Source organism: Galeopterus variegatus, unplaced genomic scaffold (genome assembly GCF_000696425.1).
Source record: "Galeopterus variegatus unplaced genomic scaffold, G_variegatus-3.0.2 Scaffold2622, whole genome shotgun sequence".
NCBI lineage: Eukaryota > Metazoa > Chordata > Mammalia > Dermoptera > Cynocephalidae > Galeopterus > Galeopterus variegatus.
The window spans coordinates 168,143-186,267 of NW_007728733.1; the positions used below are offsets into that span (position 1 = coordinate 168,143).

An 18,125-nucleotide genomic window follows, 5' to 3' on the forward strand; every position below is an offset into this window, starting at 1 on the left:
AGATTTTCTTATTTGGTCTAAAAACTGTCCTAGTATATTTGCTTTAAAAGATCATTGCTTTTCTTTAGAGTCAGACTAAAACCAACTTGAGTTTTAGCATTTCTTTTGAGTAAAAACATTTTTATTAAAATCATCATAATTTTCCTAACATTTAATGTTTCAAAAACTGGTGTGTCAAATTAGGAAAATAATTTTCCTCTAACTCACTGAACATAAAGCATATTTTTGAAGTCGGGGTTTATTTATGAGGTGTTTACATGCCTTGAAGCTATTAACATGTGTCTGCATATGCATGAGTGTACACAGACTTTGGGGTAGTTTTATGAATTCTGTGATTACACAGAAAATCTGGTTTTCTTTTTAGAAAGAAAAGAGGAAATGTTTCTATTCTAAATACGTTGATGGATCAAAGCATTAGCAATACTGTCTCTTCAATTACAACTTGTGGTTTGAGATAACACAGCCACAGAATTATTTATATAGTTTCTGTATGCAAGGATATTTCCTTTGCAGAGTTGCAGTTTCCAGGGATTTCCAATTTACAAACGATTGTGGGCAATATACTAAACGAGGACACTGATTTACAATATGTGAGCCCCACAGTGCCATGCACAGAGAATAATGACAAAAATAACTAGAAATAGAACATAATAGGGAGTGTTCTCAACAGGAACATACAATTTTCCTTATGTGGCTTCTTGGGCAATGATGGGAAGAAAACAAGTGCTGAGCTAGCTAGCACTCCAAACGAAGTCACAGAAATACCCATGAGAGAGATCCAAGTTTTTCACATCCTCCTGTAAAGTAGATTCATATGGAATCCTTAAATTACTCTGACTTCTTAAGTGTACTTCATGAAATTCCTTAAACACCCTTCCCACTTGTGAGAGCAGTCCAACCTGGAAAGTGAAAGCAGTTTGCAGCAATGATTGGATCATAGTGACAGAAGGTAATGAAGTTGCAATTGTTGTTTCTTTCCCAGGTGACTCTGTCTCCACTCGGAGTTCCCAGGACTGGGTAATTTATCAGAATAGGAAAGAGGGACAGGAGTCCTTTATCCTGGCAATGCCCACTGCCACGAACCCTCTGTTTTGAGGTTTGGTACAGACACAAACAGCTGCACTATAGAATGCTGGCCTCTTCTGCAGGATCCATGGGGCTTTCCTGCACACCAACCCATAAAGTCCAATGACCACCCAACTCTCAAAGGGTTCGTTAGGGACAGGGTGGAAAATCAAATGATATATTTGGTGAATGTACATTTTCTTTGTCCATTATTATTTTTTTTTCTGTTTTCTTAGAATAAATATTTTGTAATTAAAAAAAAAGAAAAACCTGTAACTATTTTGGGGAAAATCAGAATGTGAAATGTGATATTTAACAGCGTATGTTAAGTTTCCATTTAGACTACATTCTCTGAGGCTGCAGACAGTCTTTGTTCTCCTAGTAAAATACTGAAAAACTTTAGGAACATTGATTGAGGAAATTCTCTGCTTAGCTTCTAGATATTTCGAATGCCCAATTTATTCCTCTATTTAGCTATGGCCTTAATGAATGAGTAAATTCTCTGCATAACTTCTCTGCCATTTTAATGTGGGCTTTTGATTTTAATTTCACTTAGTATCATTTTTCAGTTTTTAAAGCAATCTATATTCTATCTGATGTGCAGTTAGCTTTCAGCTCTGAATGGTCTTTATGTAATCGGTTCCATATGGGCCTTTCTTAAGAGTATGTGTCCCTTTTCTTCCTGATGTGTGTACTTATATTACATTTCAGTCTTAGGCTACACCTAGGTGATTTGTAATCTAATGCATTCAATTCACTCTCTTACAACTCAAGGTACTAGTGCACTAGTCTTTGGTTTCTTCTCTCATAAAACAAAGTCTTATTGTTCTTTTGTAGGCGAGTAGCCTGCTAGGTGTTGAGAATACCAGGATAGAGTGGAGGAGTAATCCTTATTCTCAACAATGCCATCTAGAAGAAGAGTAATATAATTCTATTAATACCAGTTTAATGTAATGATGCTGGCCTTTATTCATCGTTACAGATCTGCCTTAACTCCTCCCAAAACTACCCATTTTCAAATGTATGTGTTAATTGCTTAAAATTTGCCTTTGCATAAAAAAAGATAGAAATTATAAATACATAGATTTTTATGTCTCATTTCTTTCAGCAGATGGTCACTATAATTTGGAAACTCTTTTTTAGATTTCTTAAATTGATCTCTCAAGGGTGGAAGTTGGAGAAGAATTAATTATCAGAGCAATACTAGAGTAAAAGAAAAACATGGTTTTAGATTGAAGGATTTAAGAGAAAAAGCTACGAAGAAACCACATGTAGACACATCTTGAAATTTTAGAATATAATAAACTGTGGAATATTTGGTGAGGTTTTATAAGGTATAACAGACCCAAATCCTTAATGAAATGAGAAAAATATTAACATCACCATGGTTGGTACAATCTTAACTTCCATGATCTTCTCCCCTGATGTTATGCCTGTGAATATGTTACATTACATGGCAAAAATGACTTTGTGCATGGAATTAAGATTGCTAATCAGCTGACCTTCAAATAAAGAGATTATTCCAGATTATCTAGATGGACCCAATGTAATTACAAAGAAAACTAAAGAGTCAAAGAGATGAGGCAGAAGGAGAGTTCAAGAGAGATTGCAGGCATGAGGACTCAACCCACGGTTACTGGATTTTAAGACGGAGAAAGAGAACATGAGCCAGGGAATGTCAAAGAGATGAGGCAGAAGGAGAGTTCAGAGAGATTGCAGGCGTGAGGACTCAACCCACGGTTACTGGATTTTAAGACGGAGAAAGAGAACATGAGCCAGGGAATGCAGGTGTCCTCCAGAAGCTGGGAATCTCCACCTCCAAACAACAGCCAACCAGAAAATAGGGATATCAGTATTGCAACCATGTGGAACTGAACTCTGCCAACCTCCTCAATAACCTTCGATAATCAAGTCCAACACCTTGATTTCAGCCTCACAAAACCCAGAGTAAATAAAGCATTCAAGTCAACCCAGATTCTGACCTACAGAAGAGTGAGATAATAAATTGATGTCATTTATAGCCACTATGACAATTTTTTACAGCCTCAATAGAAAACGAATGCAGATTTTGGTACTAGAAGTGGAATTCTGTCATTACAAATATCTAGAAATGTAGAAGTGGATTTAAAATCAGGCAGTGAAGGAGGTTGGAAAAATTTGGAAGAGCATGATAGAAAAAGCTCAAATTGCCTCGAACAGGCAGTGCATAGATAAATAGATGTTTATGACTGCAGGTGAGGGTTCAGAAATAAACGAGAAATAATTTAATGGAAATTGGAAAAATGTTATATAGTGCCAGAAAACTAAGCAGAAGCGTATCCGGTAGTTATACGGAAAACGGAGATAGTAAGAGACACATTTTGCTGTTTAGCTGAGATTTGCCAGCAAAGTGTTGAAGGTGTCGTTTGATTTCTTCTTGCTGTTTATAGTGAAACGCAAAAGGAGAGAGATAAAGGAACTGTTAAACGATAAGAATTTAAGAATACATGATTTGGGAAAATCTCAGCATTAAAAAAACGGCAAAAGATACAAAAGTTAAGAGATTTGCTGTCAGGAAAATCTGCTTTAGAGAAACAACTGAGGTTGTTGGCTGTACAATCTCTGCTAATCCCTCAGAAAGTCTGAAAGGTCAGAGTGTGAAGTAACACAAAATACTCTTTGAGGAGATTAAAGGTGTATTGCAGCGATCCCCTCAGCCTTCCTAGCAGTAGCCAGAAATAGAGGAGGGATTATCCAGGAAAGACCTGTGGTGGAGCCTTTTGTCTAATGGATTGAATCCCTGTGACATAGACAAGAATGCCAAAAAGTTATCGAGAAATTTACATCAGCAAAAACACTGACAGCTTAGACTGAAAGGGACAGAAACAGGATGAAATACAGGAAGGCTGTCGGACCCCCAAATCTTACTGTCAGCACACGTTAATGAAAGTACTCAGATGCAAACGCATGCTACTTTTCATACAAAAAAAAAAAAGAAGGATAACAGAGCAGTAAGTCCGAGAGGGTGTAGCTGAGAATGACACAGGATTATTCTCAGGCTTAGAAACCTAAGGGAGTTTGTGCATCTGGATTTCAAAATTGATTTGGACTGGTGACCCCTTTCTCCTTCCATTTTCCCCCTTTTTGAAGCAGAATGTCAGTAACTATTCTCCTATACCTGTTTTACCATTGTATGTTGGGTGCAAATAACTTACTTTCTCATTTCACAGATGGAGAGGAATTTTCACCCAGGATGTATTATGCCCAGAATGACATCCATACTTAATTTAGGTGATTTAGATAACGAGATTGTGGGAATTTGAATTGATGAGAGTTAGAGATTTTTTTTTTTCATTTTGAGCTGATGCTTTATTGGGTGGAGTGTTTGGGGAACTCAAGATAGGAAGAATTCTCACCCACAACACTGTCCACTAGGACACAATGCCTTCAAAGTTATTAGAAGAAAAAGATTAAGAGATTGTGAATCTGAGATCCTATACTTAGACAAAATATCTTTCAAATAAGAGAAGAAAAGATGTTTTTTTATTAATCCAATATGCACACTCTTGAAAGTTGACCTTCCACCTCTATTTGAAAACTTATTTAAAGTTTTAACCAAAATGCACAGAGCAAAATAATTAGAAACATTTGTAGAAGATACATTTCTCAGTTGGTGACATTTTGAGTAGGCAAAAAATACATGAAAATAGAAACTAAGCATGGTTAGCTAATGCTAACATTTGAAAAAAAAAAGATGATATAATAATAACTTCGTATAGCATACATTATACGAAGTTATACTTTTGAAATCAGTGACAAAAGTATTTTCTAAAATGTATCAATTAAAAATAAAACAAAACACAGAAGAAAAAACAACTTAAGTCATTTGTTTTTAGATGAAAAGGAAATATATATTGCAAATATAGAGTATGAATATGAAATCATAAAAAATTGGCTAAAGTTATTCTCAGATGGGAATTCAGAGCAATGAGTGTTTTACTTTTTAAGAAAAAAATAAATTTAAATGCATAAAGTGACATTCGACCTAATATGGTGGGAGGGAGAATAGTAAAAATAAACAAAAGATGAAATAATTAACATGAAGAAATCAATGCATTAACAAACAGAATAAGTACTGATGTGTTCAAGAGCTGTGTTTTCAATAATGCAAATAAAATTGAAAAAAAATTGCAAGTCTAATTAAGGAGAAAAAAGAGATTAAATATAAATATAATGTTAACAATGTAAAAGGGGATAGGGACAAATTAAGAGTTTTAAAATGAGACAATATTTATATACAACTTTATATTAATAAATGTAAACCTTTTATAGAACAAGTTTTTTTTAGAAATATGAACAATCAAAATTGACATAAAACAACCTTGACAGATTAATAACCATGATATAAATCTTAAAAGTTATGAAAATTACCTTTAAATAATTATGTCCAGGAAGCTGTATAAATTCCATGCCTTATAAACTGCTCTAGAGGGTAAAAATACTTAAAAATCACTGTTTCTAACACTATTACTGTATATAATATATAGTATACATTATTATATAATTTCACTTGACTATATATATGCAAAATATAAAATAAATACTAGCAAATCCAATAAAGAATAACAATGTAATATACAAACTCATTAAATATATCTTTATATATGAAATCTATAAATTAAATGCCTATGGTGTGTGTGTGTCTGCATTAATAAAAATGACTAGGAAAACGAATTCTAGTAGTTTCTTCTCATATCTTTTTTCATCCTAACAAAGTCAGATTTTAGGTAATTTTCCCTTTCTTTTTTTTTTTTTTTTTTTGTCTTTTGTCTTTTTCCGTATCCGGCAACGGATCGCAACCCTCAGTGTTGCCCCCGTACCAGACCGGGGACCGGCAACGGGATTGCAACCCTCGGCGCTGCTCCCGCACCTCGCTCAACCAGTGAGCGGGAACCGGTCCGTATGTGGGATCTGAACCCTCAGGCGGGAGCGCCGCCGCGCTTTCCAAGCAGCTCACTATCCAGTGCGCCACCGGGCCGGCCCTTCCCTTTCTTTTTAAGTTACTGTTTTTTAAGCTTTTGCAATCAGAAATTTATTTTTTTAAGTATATATATATTTTTAAAGTATACAATTCAAATATTTGAAAAATTAGTCTAATATATTCCTGGGCTTAAATATGGTAAAGGTAAATTACTGAGATAAAGGCAAGATTATTTTTAAATAATATGTGTTTATTCTAGCAATTTCCATAGAATATTTGACTTTCTTGTGATTAGATATTACTTATAATGACCACACTTGAATAATTGTTTTGAGCTTTGAAATATAAGGTTTTTCTGTGAGTGGCTTAGACTAACTGAATGATAGAAATATAGTTTAAATTAGATATTCTTTAAAGCCCTTCCTAATAATAAATTCTGATTTTACTATTTATCTCAACTTATAACATGAATAATTAATATTATGTGTGGTTTTACTGGCTGCTATGCACTGGTCTAAACAGTTTATGGGTACAAATATCATTTAATCTTTGCAAAAACTCCGTGAGGTTGGTATCATAAGATACAATAATAATAATTATTATTTTCACTCAATGTCAAACAGCAGGTAATTCATTAGAGATTTCAAAGAGAACATTTTCTAAGCAAACTGTATAGAAACAACACTTTACTACCTGAAAATCAGATTCTGATCTTTCCTAACCCCAATCACATATATATTTGTGCAATGGGGTTTTTGTTTGAAAAATCATTTATTTTCCTTTGGAGGTATCTTCTTATAGTTCCTTTGATGGTGAGGAAGGGCTAGATTCTGCAGGTAGGCTTCCCTAGGAAACGAGCCTGAGCAGGATATCTGTGTGCAGGTAGTTTTGGGGGTAACGACTCATGAGCAACACCTGTGAGGGGGTGAAGGAAGGAAAATTTGGCCGAGAGAAAATATCTGAGGCTGGAATGGCTCTTCAGAACTGCCCTGACTTGAGTCAACCATGTGGAGCATTGGGATTTCTATACCTTTTGGAGGCAGGCCACCTGGGAGCTTGCCTGGGCAAGGCTGCTCTTTTCAGCCAAGGGCTGAGCCCGGGAAGGCTCTGAGGTAAATGCCATCTGCAGGCAGCATTCCAAGCTGGAGAAATGAGTGTCCCCAGGTCCCCGGGGGCCTCAGGGTGATGCACCCCATTCTCTAGTATGTAAGACAAAAAATTAATGGCCTCAGAAGGCTGTACATCCTTGCTTATTCAGAAATGTATCTGACAGAGAAACAGTCCTCTGTCAGAGTTCAGGACTGAGCAGAATGAGGTAGAAAAAAGGGCAGCAACGTATTCTAAGCAGTCCCAACAAAAATGAAATTGTTTTAAGGCATAAATCCAAAAGGACAGAAGAATTGGCAAGGAGACAACAACCGAAACCTCTTAGAAACTAGGAAGACAATCGATGTATGTTAAAGGATTTGCTGAAACCTGGGAAAGTTCATGCTGAAGCAGCAGAGAGGGAACAAAGTCAACCAGATTTAGACCCAAGGCTCTCTCCAGACACAGGAACTGACAGCACATGACACTATGGAGAAGAGCACAAATAAGGGGGCCTGGGGGGTGTCTGTTTAAGAAGCAGTCAGGCCCCATATCCCATTCCCAGCTCCACCCACAGGAAAGACTGGTGACATATCCCTTTCAGCTGGGAACTAGTTTTGGGAGGTGGTAAAGAGACGGTTGTTGGACGGAGCATTCCCAGGATGAGCTGTGTCTGTTTAAGAAGCAGTCAGGCCCCATATCCCATTCCCAGCTCCACCCACAGGAACTAGTTTTGGGAGGTGGTAAAGAGACGGTTGTTGGACGGAGCATTCCCAGGATGAGCTAAGGCAGGAGACCTCAGGGACCATGGGAGTCAATGAATGTCTACACACCGACGCTGAGACGTCCTGCGTCCCCAGCCTCCTTCTGCCATCTTGCTCTCAGAAAACTGGCAGCCTGGCCTTCACTTTCCTGAACAGATACTGAGTAGACTTTTCTGGGGAGTCTGATCAACATAAAGACAGAATTTCTAAAGTTTCTCCATCTAAACAGCTCAGGCATGTCATCCTGCATTGCAGCTCATAGTCAACAGCCCTCTGAGGGGCTCAGACTTGCAGCGACGTTGAATATGGGCAGACAATCAAGAACGCAGAGCCTTCTTATGTGCAAAATAAGAGACACACAAACGAAGAAGAAAAAAGTAACACAGAGGAGAAAGAGAGCCCATTCAGGGAGGGAATAAAACACAAAGAATAAAAGTTCTGCAAATTTCTCAGAAAGGTAAAAAATACATATATTGCAACCACAAAATGAGAATGGTCACTAGAAAAAAGCAACATTCAGATGGCATAAAAGAGATCTTGGAAATTAAAATATCATAGAGAAAAAGAGAAAACTCGATAAAATTATGACACCCTAAAACTCACCAAATCCTCTGGAAAGCTGAGCACGAGCATGAAGTAATGCACAGCAGGTGAGATAGCAGGTGAAAGGACAGGTCCCGGAGTGGCAGCAACCACATGTGGGAGCAATGCTTGAACAACACTGCAGGATCACAATGCCTACACTAGAATTCCCAGCCAAACAAACACTTAATATAAGGTAGAATAAACACATTTTTAGGCATGCAGTATCTTGGAAATCTATCCGCATGAGCTTTTCTTACTCAAGGTACTGGAGGCTGTGGACTCCCAAAATGAGAAAGAAGAGGACACAGGACAGAAAATTTGGAAATCCAACAGTAGAAAGGTGGCGATGATGCCAGGTGGGGGTGCTCTGGAAGTCCCAGCTAGTGCTGTGGTCAGGCTGGAAAGCAGTGGGTCCTGATGGTAGGAGGACACAGGAGATGCTCCAGTAGATGAATAGAACCCCTGGTGCAACTCAAACAATGGGCAACGTGTTTGGGGCTGAATTAGTTAAGCACGTGGAAGACGACAATATAATTATTTGCTCTAAGAAAAACAGAGTGGTATAGGAATAGAAAGCTGGAGTTCCCCATATGGCTGAACTGACAATTGTGTTTGCATCATCCAAAAAAAGACAACACGGAATATCGAACTTACTATTAACAGAGAAACAGTAATGGTTTGGAGGGAAGCATATTTGCTGGAGGAAAGAGGGGAACGAATGTTTGATCCCTTCATTTCCTAAGGGGAAATCTACAGATAATGCTAAAAAGTAAAAATTCAAGAAAAGCATAAAACATATTATTTTCAGAAATGGAGCTAAATACAGAAACAGCTAAAAGAGGTGCAAATATTTGTTGCCCTTGAGAAGGAAGAATTTGAGATGGGGAAGGTGAAGGAATTTCTTTTTATTTTGTAAAATAGTCTGTGGAATTATTTGATCTTTCATATCTGTGCATGTTTTTGTAACTCTGAATAAAAACTCTTGTTAAAAAGGTGGACAGGGGAAGAAAAAGAAAGATTAACTGTACCAGTCAAAAAGGAAGGTTTCATTTATTAACCTGAATGAATTGCCTTATTTTTTTAAAGATGATTTTAGTTATAAAACTAATCAGAAAACCAACTTCTGAGCAACTTTGGAAGAGCTTCTTAATAGATGATATGGTTAAAGATGTTCTGACTATTAACTAAAATGTTGATCTAAATGACTTTTAGATTTCTATTTTTATAATCTTAGTATAAACTCTTTTTGTTTTAGAATAAAGTATTGGAAAATGTACTTCTTCAATAAATGATTAGACTACCAGGGAGGTATCTTATATGAAAAAAGAAAATATCATACAGTAAAAATGTCAGAGCTGTAGACCTCATTAATTCAGTTTTTTTTTTTTTTTTCATATTCTACCTAGGCGAAGGTGAAGTTTACCTTTGAATGCCTAAGAAGAAATGAATATTGTAAGCATCATTATAAGGATATTTTGGCCATTTCTTTAAAAGGGACTGAAGATTGAAGTGTGTCGTATTTAGTAGATTCTTTTTAATTAAACAAATAGACATACTGAGTTTATTTATGTCATAAATGCTCCTTAAGTATCTATATTGTTCAGACATTCTGCTATATATTGGGAGTGCGAAGTTGAAACTGTATAGTTCATGCTTTTAAGTTGACAGATGAGTAAGGAAATTGACATGAAATTGAGCCATTATGATTAAATCGCTCTATTGAAGAGTTACACAGGATGCCCTAGTAGCCCAGGAATGTAGGCTTCACACAGGAAGTTTTCTCTTAGCCAAACCTGAAGGACAAATGAGAATTAGATTAGTTGATGGAGGAATATCCAGGAAGACAAAGCAGATTGGCTAGTGGTGGACTTGGGTTTCCTGGGAAGTTCAGGATTGCTGGAGCATTGAGCAATGAGTCTGGAGAGAGAGAGAAAAGGTCCTTAGATTTTATTATATAGGCAGAGGTAATAAGATACCATTGATATCTATTATAATTAATAGTAGCCACATTTTTCAAGTTGTTTCTATGTGCTAGGCACTGAGCCAAGCACCGTACATGAAAAATATAATTTAATCCTTACAACTATCATTATTCCCATTTTTAAATTTTTCAAGCATTAGAGTAATATGACAAAATTTGTGTAGAAAGTTCATTCCACCACCCATGAGAAAATGTTTCAGCCACGTGAAAAAAAGATAAGATACATGTGGCTTACACAGGTACATAAAAATATTTTATTTAATATAGCAAGGTACAAGATGGGAAGGATCATAGATGAGCAGTTTTAAAAATGCTTTTCACTGCTTCGAAGGTTTTCCAAATATGCATTTATTGATTTTAAGATAAAGAAAAATCCCTGTGTTTTTAGAGGGAGAAGAGAAAAATGGGAAAAAGCGGAGAGATTCAATGAGGAGGAGGAACGAGAAGAGAGAGCCAGAGAGTGAGAGAGGTAGCTAATCACTGGAAGGCAAAGTGTGAGAGTTGAAAAGAGGAAGGGGAGGCTGGGATCAGAGAGACGCCTTCTGAGATGGTCCAGGCCGAAGATAATCAAAGCCTCAATTTAGGCGGTCATCAATAGAAGGCAAATGAGGAAAATGGAGAAAAATAGAGACATTTTTAGAAAATAAATCAAAAGGACCTGATCACCCATTGCATGTGTAGATGGTTATAATCATTCAGGTGGGTATAAGACGTGATGAGGTTTAGAAGAGGAAATGATTATTGAACAGGGTTTCTATAGCTATGACGTTTGATTGGTTGATCTCACTTAGCGTAACTAGTTAATGTTATTGCACTGCATTAATGGATCACATTTCTGTTAAAGGAAAAGAATAGTTGAATATACTTGGTCTCCAAGTTGATCCAGAACCACAAGTTCTGATTTTGACCTCATGAAATCTTTTATTCTGTAGTCACAACAATCCAGAACTTTCATGGCAATGACTGGCAGGAATATAAAAGAACACCCTGAGGAACCTAACAGAACTGGTGTGAGACCCTGGTTGACTCTCCAGATTGTATTGACCTGACTTTCCTTTATAAACAGTTTAATAGCTTGATTCTGGGGATCAGGATCTAAAGTAACAGCTCCACTCTACTCTGATCTCCTGCCTGTACATGGTCCCTTCTGTCTAACTCTCAGTTTTCTTCTGCCTTCTCTCCACAGGGCTCTACGAAACCTTTCTAACCAATGATGAACCAGAATGCTGTGACGTCAGGAGAGAAGAGCAATCAAACAACCCATCCAAAGGGACGGTGGAGAAAAGTGACTCCTGTCACAGGACATCGCTCACAGTGTCATCAGCAACAAGACTGTGCAACAGCAGACTCAAACTGTGTGTCCTTGTACTGATCCTCCTGCACACAGTGCTTACAGCCTCAGCAGCTCAGAACACGACAGCGCTGAGCCTCGGAGGCCTCAACACTCTGGAGGAAAACTCAACCAATGAGGAATAAGGAAAGGATCGAGGGTCACCAGAGCAGCAGCCGGCCCACCAGGAAGAACACGACTGCTGCTCAGCGTCACAGAAACTGGGTGCTTTTACCCTCTAAATACTTCTTGCAAGGCCTTTAGGGTAAAATTTAAAAAGATGGGCCTGGATCCAAACAAGGACACAACCACAGCTTTTTATTGACTAAAAGGCTGTCAAGTGACTTTAAATTTCTCACACCATTTTATACACTGTGTTTTAATGTTTGGAGGTTTTATTTGCTTTTGTTTTGGTTTGGGTTTGTTTGTGTATTTTATTTTTTTGCACTTGTTAATACAGGATTTATTTTGGGGGATGGTTTCTCAGAGGTAAACCAAGTCTTTTCACTGTCTCTATCTCTCTCTATATATATTTCTAGTCATTGTGTGTGTTCATCAGATAATTCTGTCTTTATGTCCTGTCAGTTTCTATTAGAGGAATGATTGCTATGGCCTCATGGTATAGCAAAAAATAACAACAAAAAAAGAATAAAAAAGAAAAAAGACAAAAAAAAGAAAACAACAAAAAATAAAAATAAAAAAATTCCCTAAGTCTCCCCTCTACCCATGGAACCAACGCCCTCCCCTGGCCCTCTTCTTGTCCCCTAAGCAGACAACATCCGCTTGCTTCTGTCTGTGCACCACAGTGAATGGCTGTGCACACTTGGCCGGCCTCTGAGCCACTGTTGTACAAGCCCGAAACAGAGTGAAGCCAAGGGGGCCTGGCGGGGGTTCCATTTTAGCTGAACAAACAAGAGCTCTCCATAATAGGTGGAATCAGACAGTTAACACATTTTTATGTTGAAAACAAAATAAAAGGAAAAAAAAAAAACTATCATGAACTGTGTTGATCCAGTTCCCATTGCCAAGTGGTCCAGTCCTTTCTTGCTGGTCAGTTGGATGGGATCAGCCTCCAGGATGAGGGTGTGGGGAGCGTGGAAGTCCTTCCCTTGAAGATGGAGGTGGGCTTTCCCTGTGGTTCCAGTTCTGTTGCAGTAAGACGCGAGCACATTTTGGCCATTGTAATGGGAACAAAGAGACTGAAGATCCAAATCTGGACTTCTTACCCTCCTTTATTGTTGTGGAAGAGATAGTAGAAATGCTCAAACACCTGCAGTATACAGAATATGTACAATTTTATCCCAGTATTTCCCCAACACATGGTTTAAAATTATTGAAGGTATAAAGTGTATGCAATTCTGCATTATTACAAAGGAACAACTTCTTTTTTAAAAAAGAAATAGTTCAGCCATTTTTATTAAAGTGCAAAAACTTTATCACCCTAACATACTCTAGGTAGTTGAGGAAAAGAGGAGTCTGATCACTCTGTACATTTTTTTTTCTTTATGGGAACATTTCACCTGCTGAGTGTATATGAATTTGCTTTCTAAAAAAAAGGCTTTTATGAGTTTACAGTAGAATCAGTGGAAGGAAGAGTTAATAAGGGCTGTTTTTAAAAACAAACAAACAAACAAAACAAATAATTTAAAAAAAAAAAACACTTTACATTCCTTCCTATTCTCTAACTACACTTGGGAAGTGCACTTCAGATAAGTTTGCTGTGTGGCTGGGAGATGAAAGAAATCCATAGAAAAGGTCCTCTTAGTGAACAAAATTTAGTTATTAACTTTATAGCTATGAAATTCCCCCTGGCATTTGTTTTTGTTCAGACTCTAACCTCTGCATCATACTTAACCCTGCGACATGCGTACAGTATGCATATTTTGTTTTGAAAAAAAATGTTTTGTTTCAGTCTGTTAAGAATATTCAAAAAATAATAAAGGTATTGCTTAATAAAATTGCTAGAATTGTTTAGCAGTACATGCACAAATATTTTACTAGATTCTTTGTTTCAATAGTGTTTTGTTGAGACTGAAAATCCGAAAATGATCTGCGCAAATACAAAAAAAAAAAAAAAAAAAAAAACACCCGAAATCCAAAATTCTCCAGTTTTTGCTGTTTTTTAAAATTGTTTTTTCCTGTAAATGCAAATACACTCACATGTGCACACACACATACACAAAGTATTTTAATTTATGAAAACAAGGTGACTTTTTCTGGGGACATGAGTGGGTGAATGAGGGGCTTGGAGGGACAAGTTGACTGCATTGAATTGTTGACTTTAAACACTTTGAGAGATGAATGTTTTAATAGCTCCAACCAGTGGTGAAATGTATATTTCAATGGGGCTCAGGGCATAAGAAGCAGAGAAGCAGGGGCCGCCTGAGGACTCCTGGGGAAGAAAAAATGTACCAGGTGACTCTCATTCACTTGACCTCTTCACAACTTTACATAAATGACCACTATCTACCTCTGCTGTGGAAAGGCCACTTCCCACTCCATCTCTCTAATGTTGCTCTTCTTCTGTTCATGCCATAGGCATTTCCACTCTTGCCAGGAAATGATTCATTCATACCCGTGCAAGTTCCACCCACTTTTACTGGAATGACAAGTTACTCCATCTATACATTGGGCAAAATGATGAAAAACAGTATCCCTTAAAAAACAGTTCACATTTTCTGTTAATATCTTTGAGACTGATTGAAGTTCTTTTCAAACACAAGGGGATCAGAAGGTTCCACTTGCCTGTGTTTTAGCTTCAGAGGTAAGCCACCCAAAAGAAAATTTCAAAAGTTGGGAAAACAATGCAGAATTAATTGTAATGATAAAACAATAATTTAGGGGAGGAAGGGATGGTAAGGAGAGAAAGGAAATTGGTATTTTTCTCTAACAAGTCAGCCAGAACTAAAATAATCTGTAATTCCCATAGGATTTATTTTTCTTGTCATATTCATTTATTTTTATTACAAGAGAATGATCTCAGAGCCTGGTATTTATTATTGTAAGTGTGTGACCACTTTCTCATAATAATTCCACTTGACACAGTGAAGTAAAGCAGTTTTTCCTGGGGTCATCTAGAGGATTCAGATAGGAAACAACTCCTTTACAAAATTAAGAAACAATCACTGATGATGCAAATTTTACTACATCCATTGATCATTTGTAGTAGTTTTCCTGCACACACTTGGCCATGTTTGTCATCGTACACATATTAAATTTGGCAGAATAAATTTAGACCCTGCTCCATTGTAATTATCATCTTGTTCCATCTTTCTTGTAGTGGATATCAACTGCTAACTGGATAATAAACTACAATATTAAAATAATTATTTCTTCAAGCAAGTTGAAAACCAAGAAAATATTTGTTTCATAAATGTATGAAACAGATTTTCCCACTTTTATTATTGTCTTTTTTCCTGAAATAGAGAAATTCCAGTTTATGGAATATGTTGGCACTGTTAAGCTAAAAGTCAAATAGTATAAGTAGAGATAAATATTATTCTTCATTGCATTTGCATTTGGTGATGCATTCTACTGACTTTTCTTTCATTAAAAAGATAGTATTGTTCCCCTCTCCCACAACATAGTAAGTGAAAGTTGTTCTTTAATTAACATACTTACAAAAATAATTTGGTTTCTTACCAATGAATTCGTACCTTTAAGTGCTAGTACATATAGTCATTAAAATAAAAGAAAGTAGGCAGGTAGCAAGAAAAGAAAGACAGAAAGAAATGGAAAGAAGGAAGAGAGGAAGGAAGGGAGGGAGAGAGAAAGGGGTTTTAATGTAAATGAATAAGAACATCATTTTTGCCAGGGGAAAAAAGCAAATGAGATGTAGTTGGAAGCCTTAACCATGTGCTAAATACTTGAATTGGCAGATGACATTTGATATATGAATAACATTAAAACATCAAACAGTCTGAGGCATGATTTTTCTTCTTTCTAGGTTATAGCTAAATTTACAGCGTTCTTGCTACTGGAAGCATTGAATTAGCACAGAAATGAAAAATGCATCTTGTTTTTACTGCAGCCAGGTATTTGATTTCATCCACATGCATATGTATATATAAAGAGAAAGGGTTATATACAAAGCATATCTTTACAGAGATATGAAGATATATATGTACATACATCACTTACAAGTAAAATTGTAACCATAAAATTATACAGCCCATAACAACACATGCACAGCATCATGATAAATGACTCCTATTTGTTTGCTAAAGTTTGAGCAGCATGCTCATTTAAAAACCATGCCTACTTTGATAAGGAAAGCAGACTCTCAAAGTGTCTCCATTGGTGTAGAAATAACAACTAAAAAATAATAATCTCCCCCATCTTCCAAGCTGTAATAATGTTAACAACATGTAGGTTTTGGGAGATGATGAATAACGTGACTTTAAGTGGGAGGAAGGGGGAAAAAAACTGAGTACAGTATAAAGCAGCATGCCCATGACATTTATAAGAACTATCAAATGTTGCTACAAATTCTAGAAATTCTCCAGATAATAATAAATTGTGTAGATAATCCTCTCAGCCTTGGAATAAACTTAAGGCATAAAACAATACAGGAAATGTGTTCTTCGTTCTTGAGATACTTTAGGGCTATGTTTATCTGATCCAAGACATCCAGGTTAACGCTGAAAAAAAGATCAGCTACTTACTATGGACCAGGTCACACAGGTAGGTAGTACAAAGGTGGAAGTCAGAGACCATCTTCTGACCGTAAATGACACATGCTGGCTCTGGACTACAGTGAGATGCTTAAGTCTCGAACATACTCTGGGAGCTGAATGTATTTTCTCCAAATTCTAAGATATTTATAAAATCATTAATTTTTAAATTAAAAAAAATCAAAACTATCGAAAAGAGCTATCCAAAGTCTTAGGGTCCATTTGCCCACATGACATTTTGCTCCACTCTTTTGCTGCTCTGTTCTTCAATATTTTGGAAGTTAAGAAAAAAGGGATCTATGGGACTATCTTGATAAAATGCTTAGCTAAGAAATTGTGGTATTATGGGATTTAAAGCTTTTTTGTTAATGTAGAGAAGAGGCACAGGATCTTGGCTGTGGGTGTGAGCGTTGGCACTCTTACCACATGACCCAGGAAGGTCAACTATGTATTTGAACATGACACCTCGAAAGGTAAAAATACCTCACAGAACTATTTGGGGCTTAAATGGGATGAGTAATGTGAATGTACCTAAACCCAATGGTCCTCAGTAACAGTTATAAAGATTATTCACTCATAAAGTGAAACTGTATCTGCTTGATTATAGGGACTCTGCCTGAAAGTCTTTCAGAGTTTCTGAACTGTACCGGTTTATCTTTTTTTTATAAATTAATTAACTTATTTATTATGAATATTCATGAGATACAAAGCTGATTGTCCCCCTTCCTGTCCATGATGTGGGGGCCAGATTCATACTGGGGACATATCCATTACCAGAAATTACTTTTGTACCCTATGTCCCCTCCCGATTATCCCCCAACCTCCCTCCCCTTCCCCCTCTCCCCTCAACTCCAATTTGTAGCCCTAGGAATGGTCCCTCCCTCTGTTGGATCACTGCACTACTGTGGTCTTTCTTCCCTGCCTTCCTTTCTCTCTTAGCTCCCACATATGAGTGAGCACATGTGGTATTTATCCCTCTGTGCTTTGCTTGTTTCACTCAACGTAAGTTTCTCCAGGTTCATCCATGTTGTTGCAAATGGGAGTATTTCATTCTTTTTTATGGCAGAGCAGTATTCCATGGTGTATATATACCACAGTTTCCTTATCCAGTCATCTATTGATGGACATTTAGGTTGTTTCCATATCTTTGCTACTGCAAACAGAGCTGTAATAAACACGGGAGTGCAGGTATCTCTTTGACATGATGATTTCCATTCCTCTGGATATATACCCAGAAGAGGGATTGGTGGATCATATGGAAGATAGATACGTAGTTGTTTGAGAAAGTGGAGAGAAGGGAACACTACTGCACTGGTGGTGGGACTGTAAATGAGTACAACCACTTTATCTCTTAATTACGTATCTTTAGAAATACCTCACATCTTTAATCTAGCAAACTGACCATCCGTTATTTTTAATACAGTTTGAAAGTGCTTATATATATCACACAATTAAAGTGAGTTCTGAAAACTTATGATGTAAGCAGCTTTTCTTTAGATGTTCTCTCAAAAAATTGCTAATGATAAGCAAAGTTTAAGAAGTCTGCATGATTGAGAAGTGGTTCTGTACACAAGTATAAATTGATCTAGAGAGGTAGGGGAAATGACACAACCTCAAAGTGGTTTTTAAAGTACTTTCAGATTAAAAAAACAAGTAAGTCTTTGATGCCTCTGGGTTCCTT

At 36.8% G+C, this 18,125-nt stretch overlaps 1 protein-coding gene across 2 annotated transcripts in view; it reads left to right on the forward strand.

Moving 5' to 3' along the window:
• LOC103598474 (transmembrane protein FAM155A-like) overlaps window positions 1–13,763 on the forward strand; it is a 32,297-nt gene extending 18,534 nt beyond the window's left edge. Inside the window, exons 2-3 of one of the 2 annotated variants that reach the window (XM_008582471.1) lie at window positions 9,867–9,912; window positions 11,628–13,763. In XM_008582471.1, the coding sequence (XP_008580693.1) occupies window positions 9,867–9,912; window positions 11,628–11,917 (336 nt within the window). In that variant the 3' untranslated portion in view covers window positions 11,918–13,763. The remainder of the gene's footprint in view (window positions 1–9,866; window positions 9,913–11,627) is intronic. The other variant, XR_551206.1, reaches the window with a different exon arrangement.
• Window positions 13,764–18,125: the final 4,362 nt, after the last annotated feature.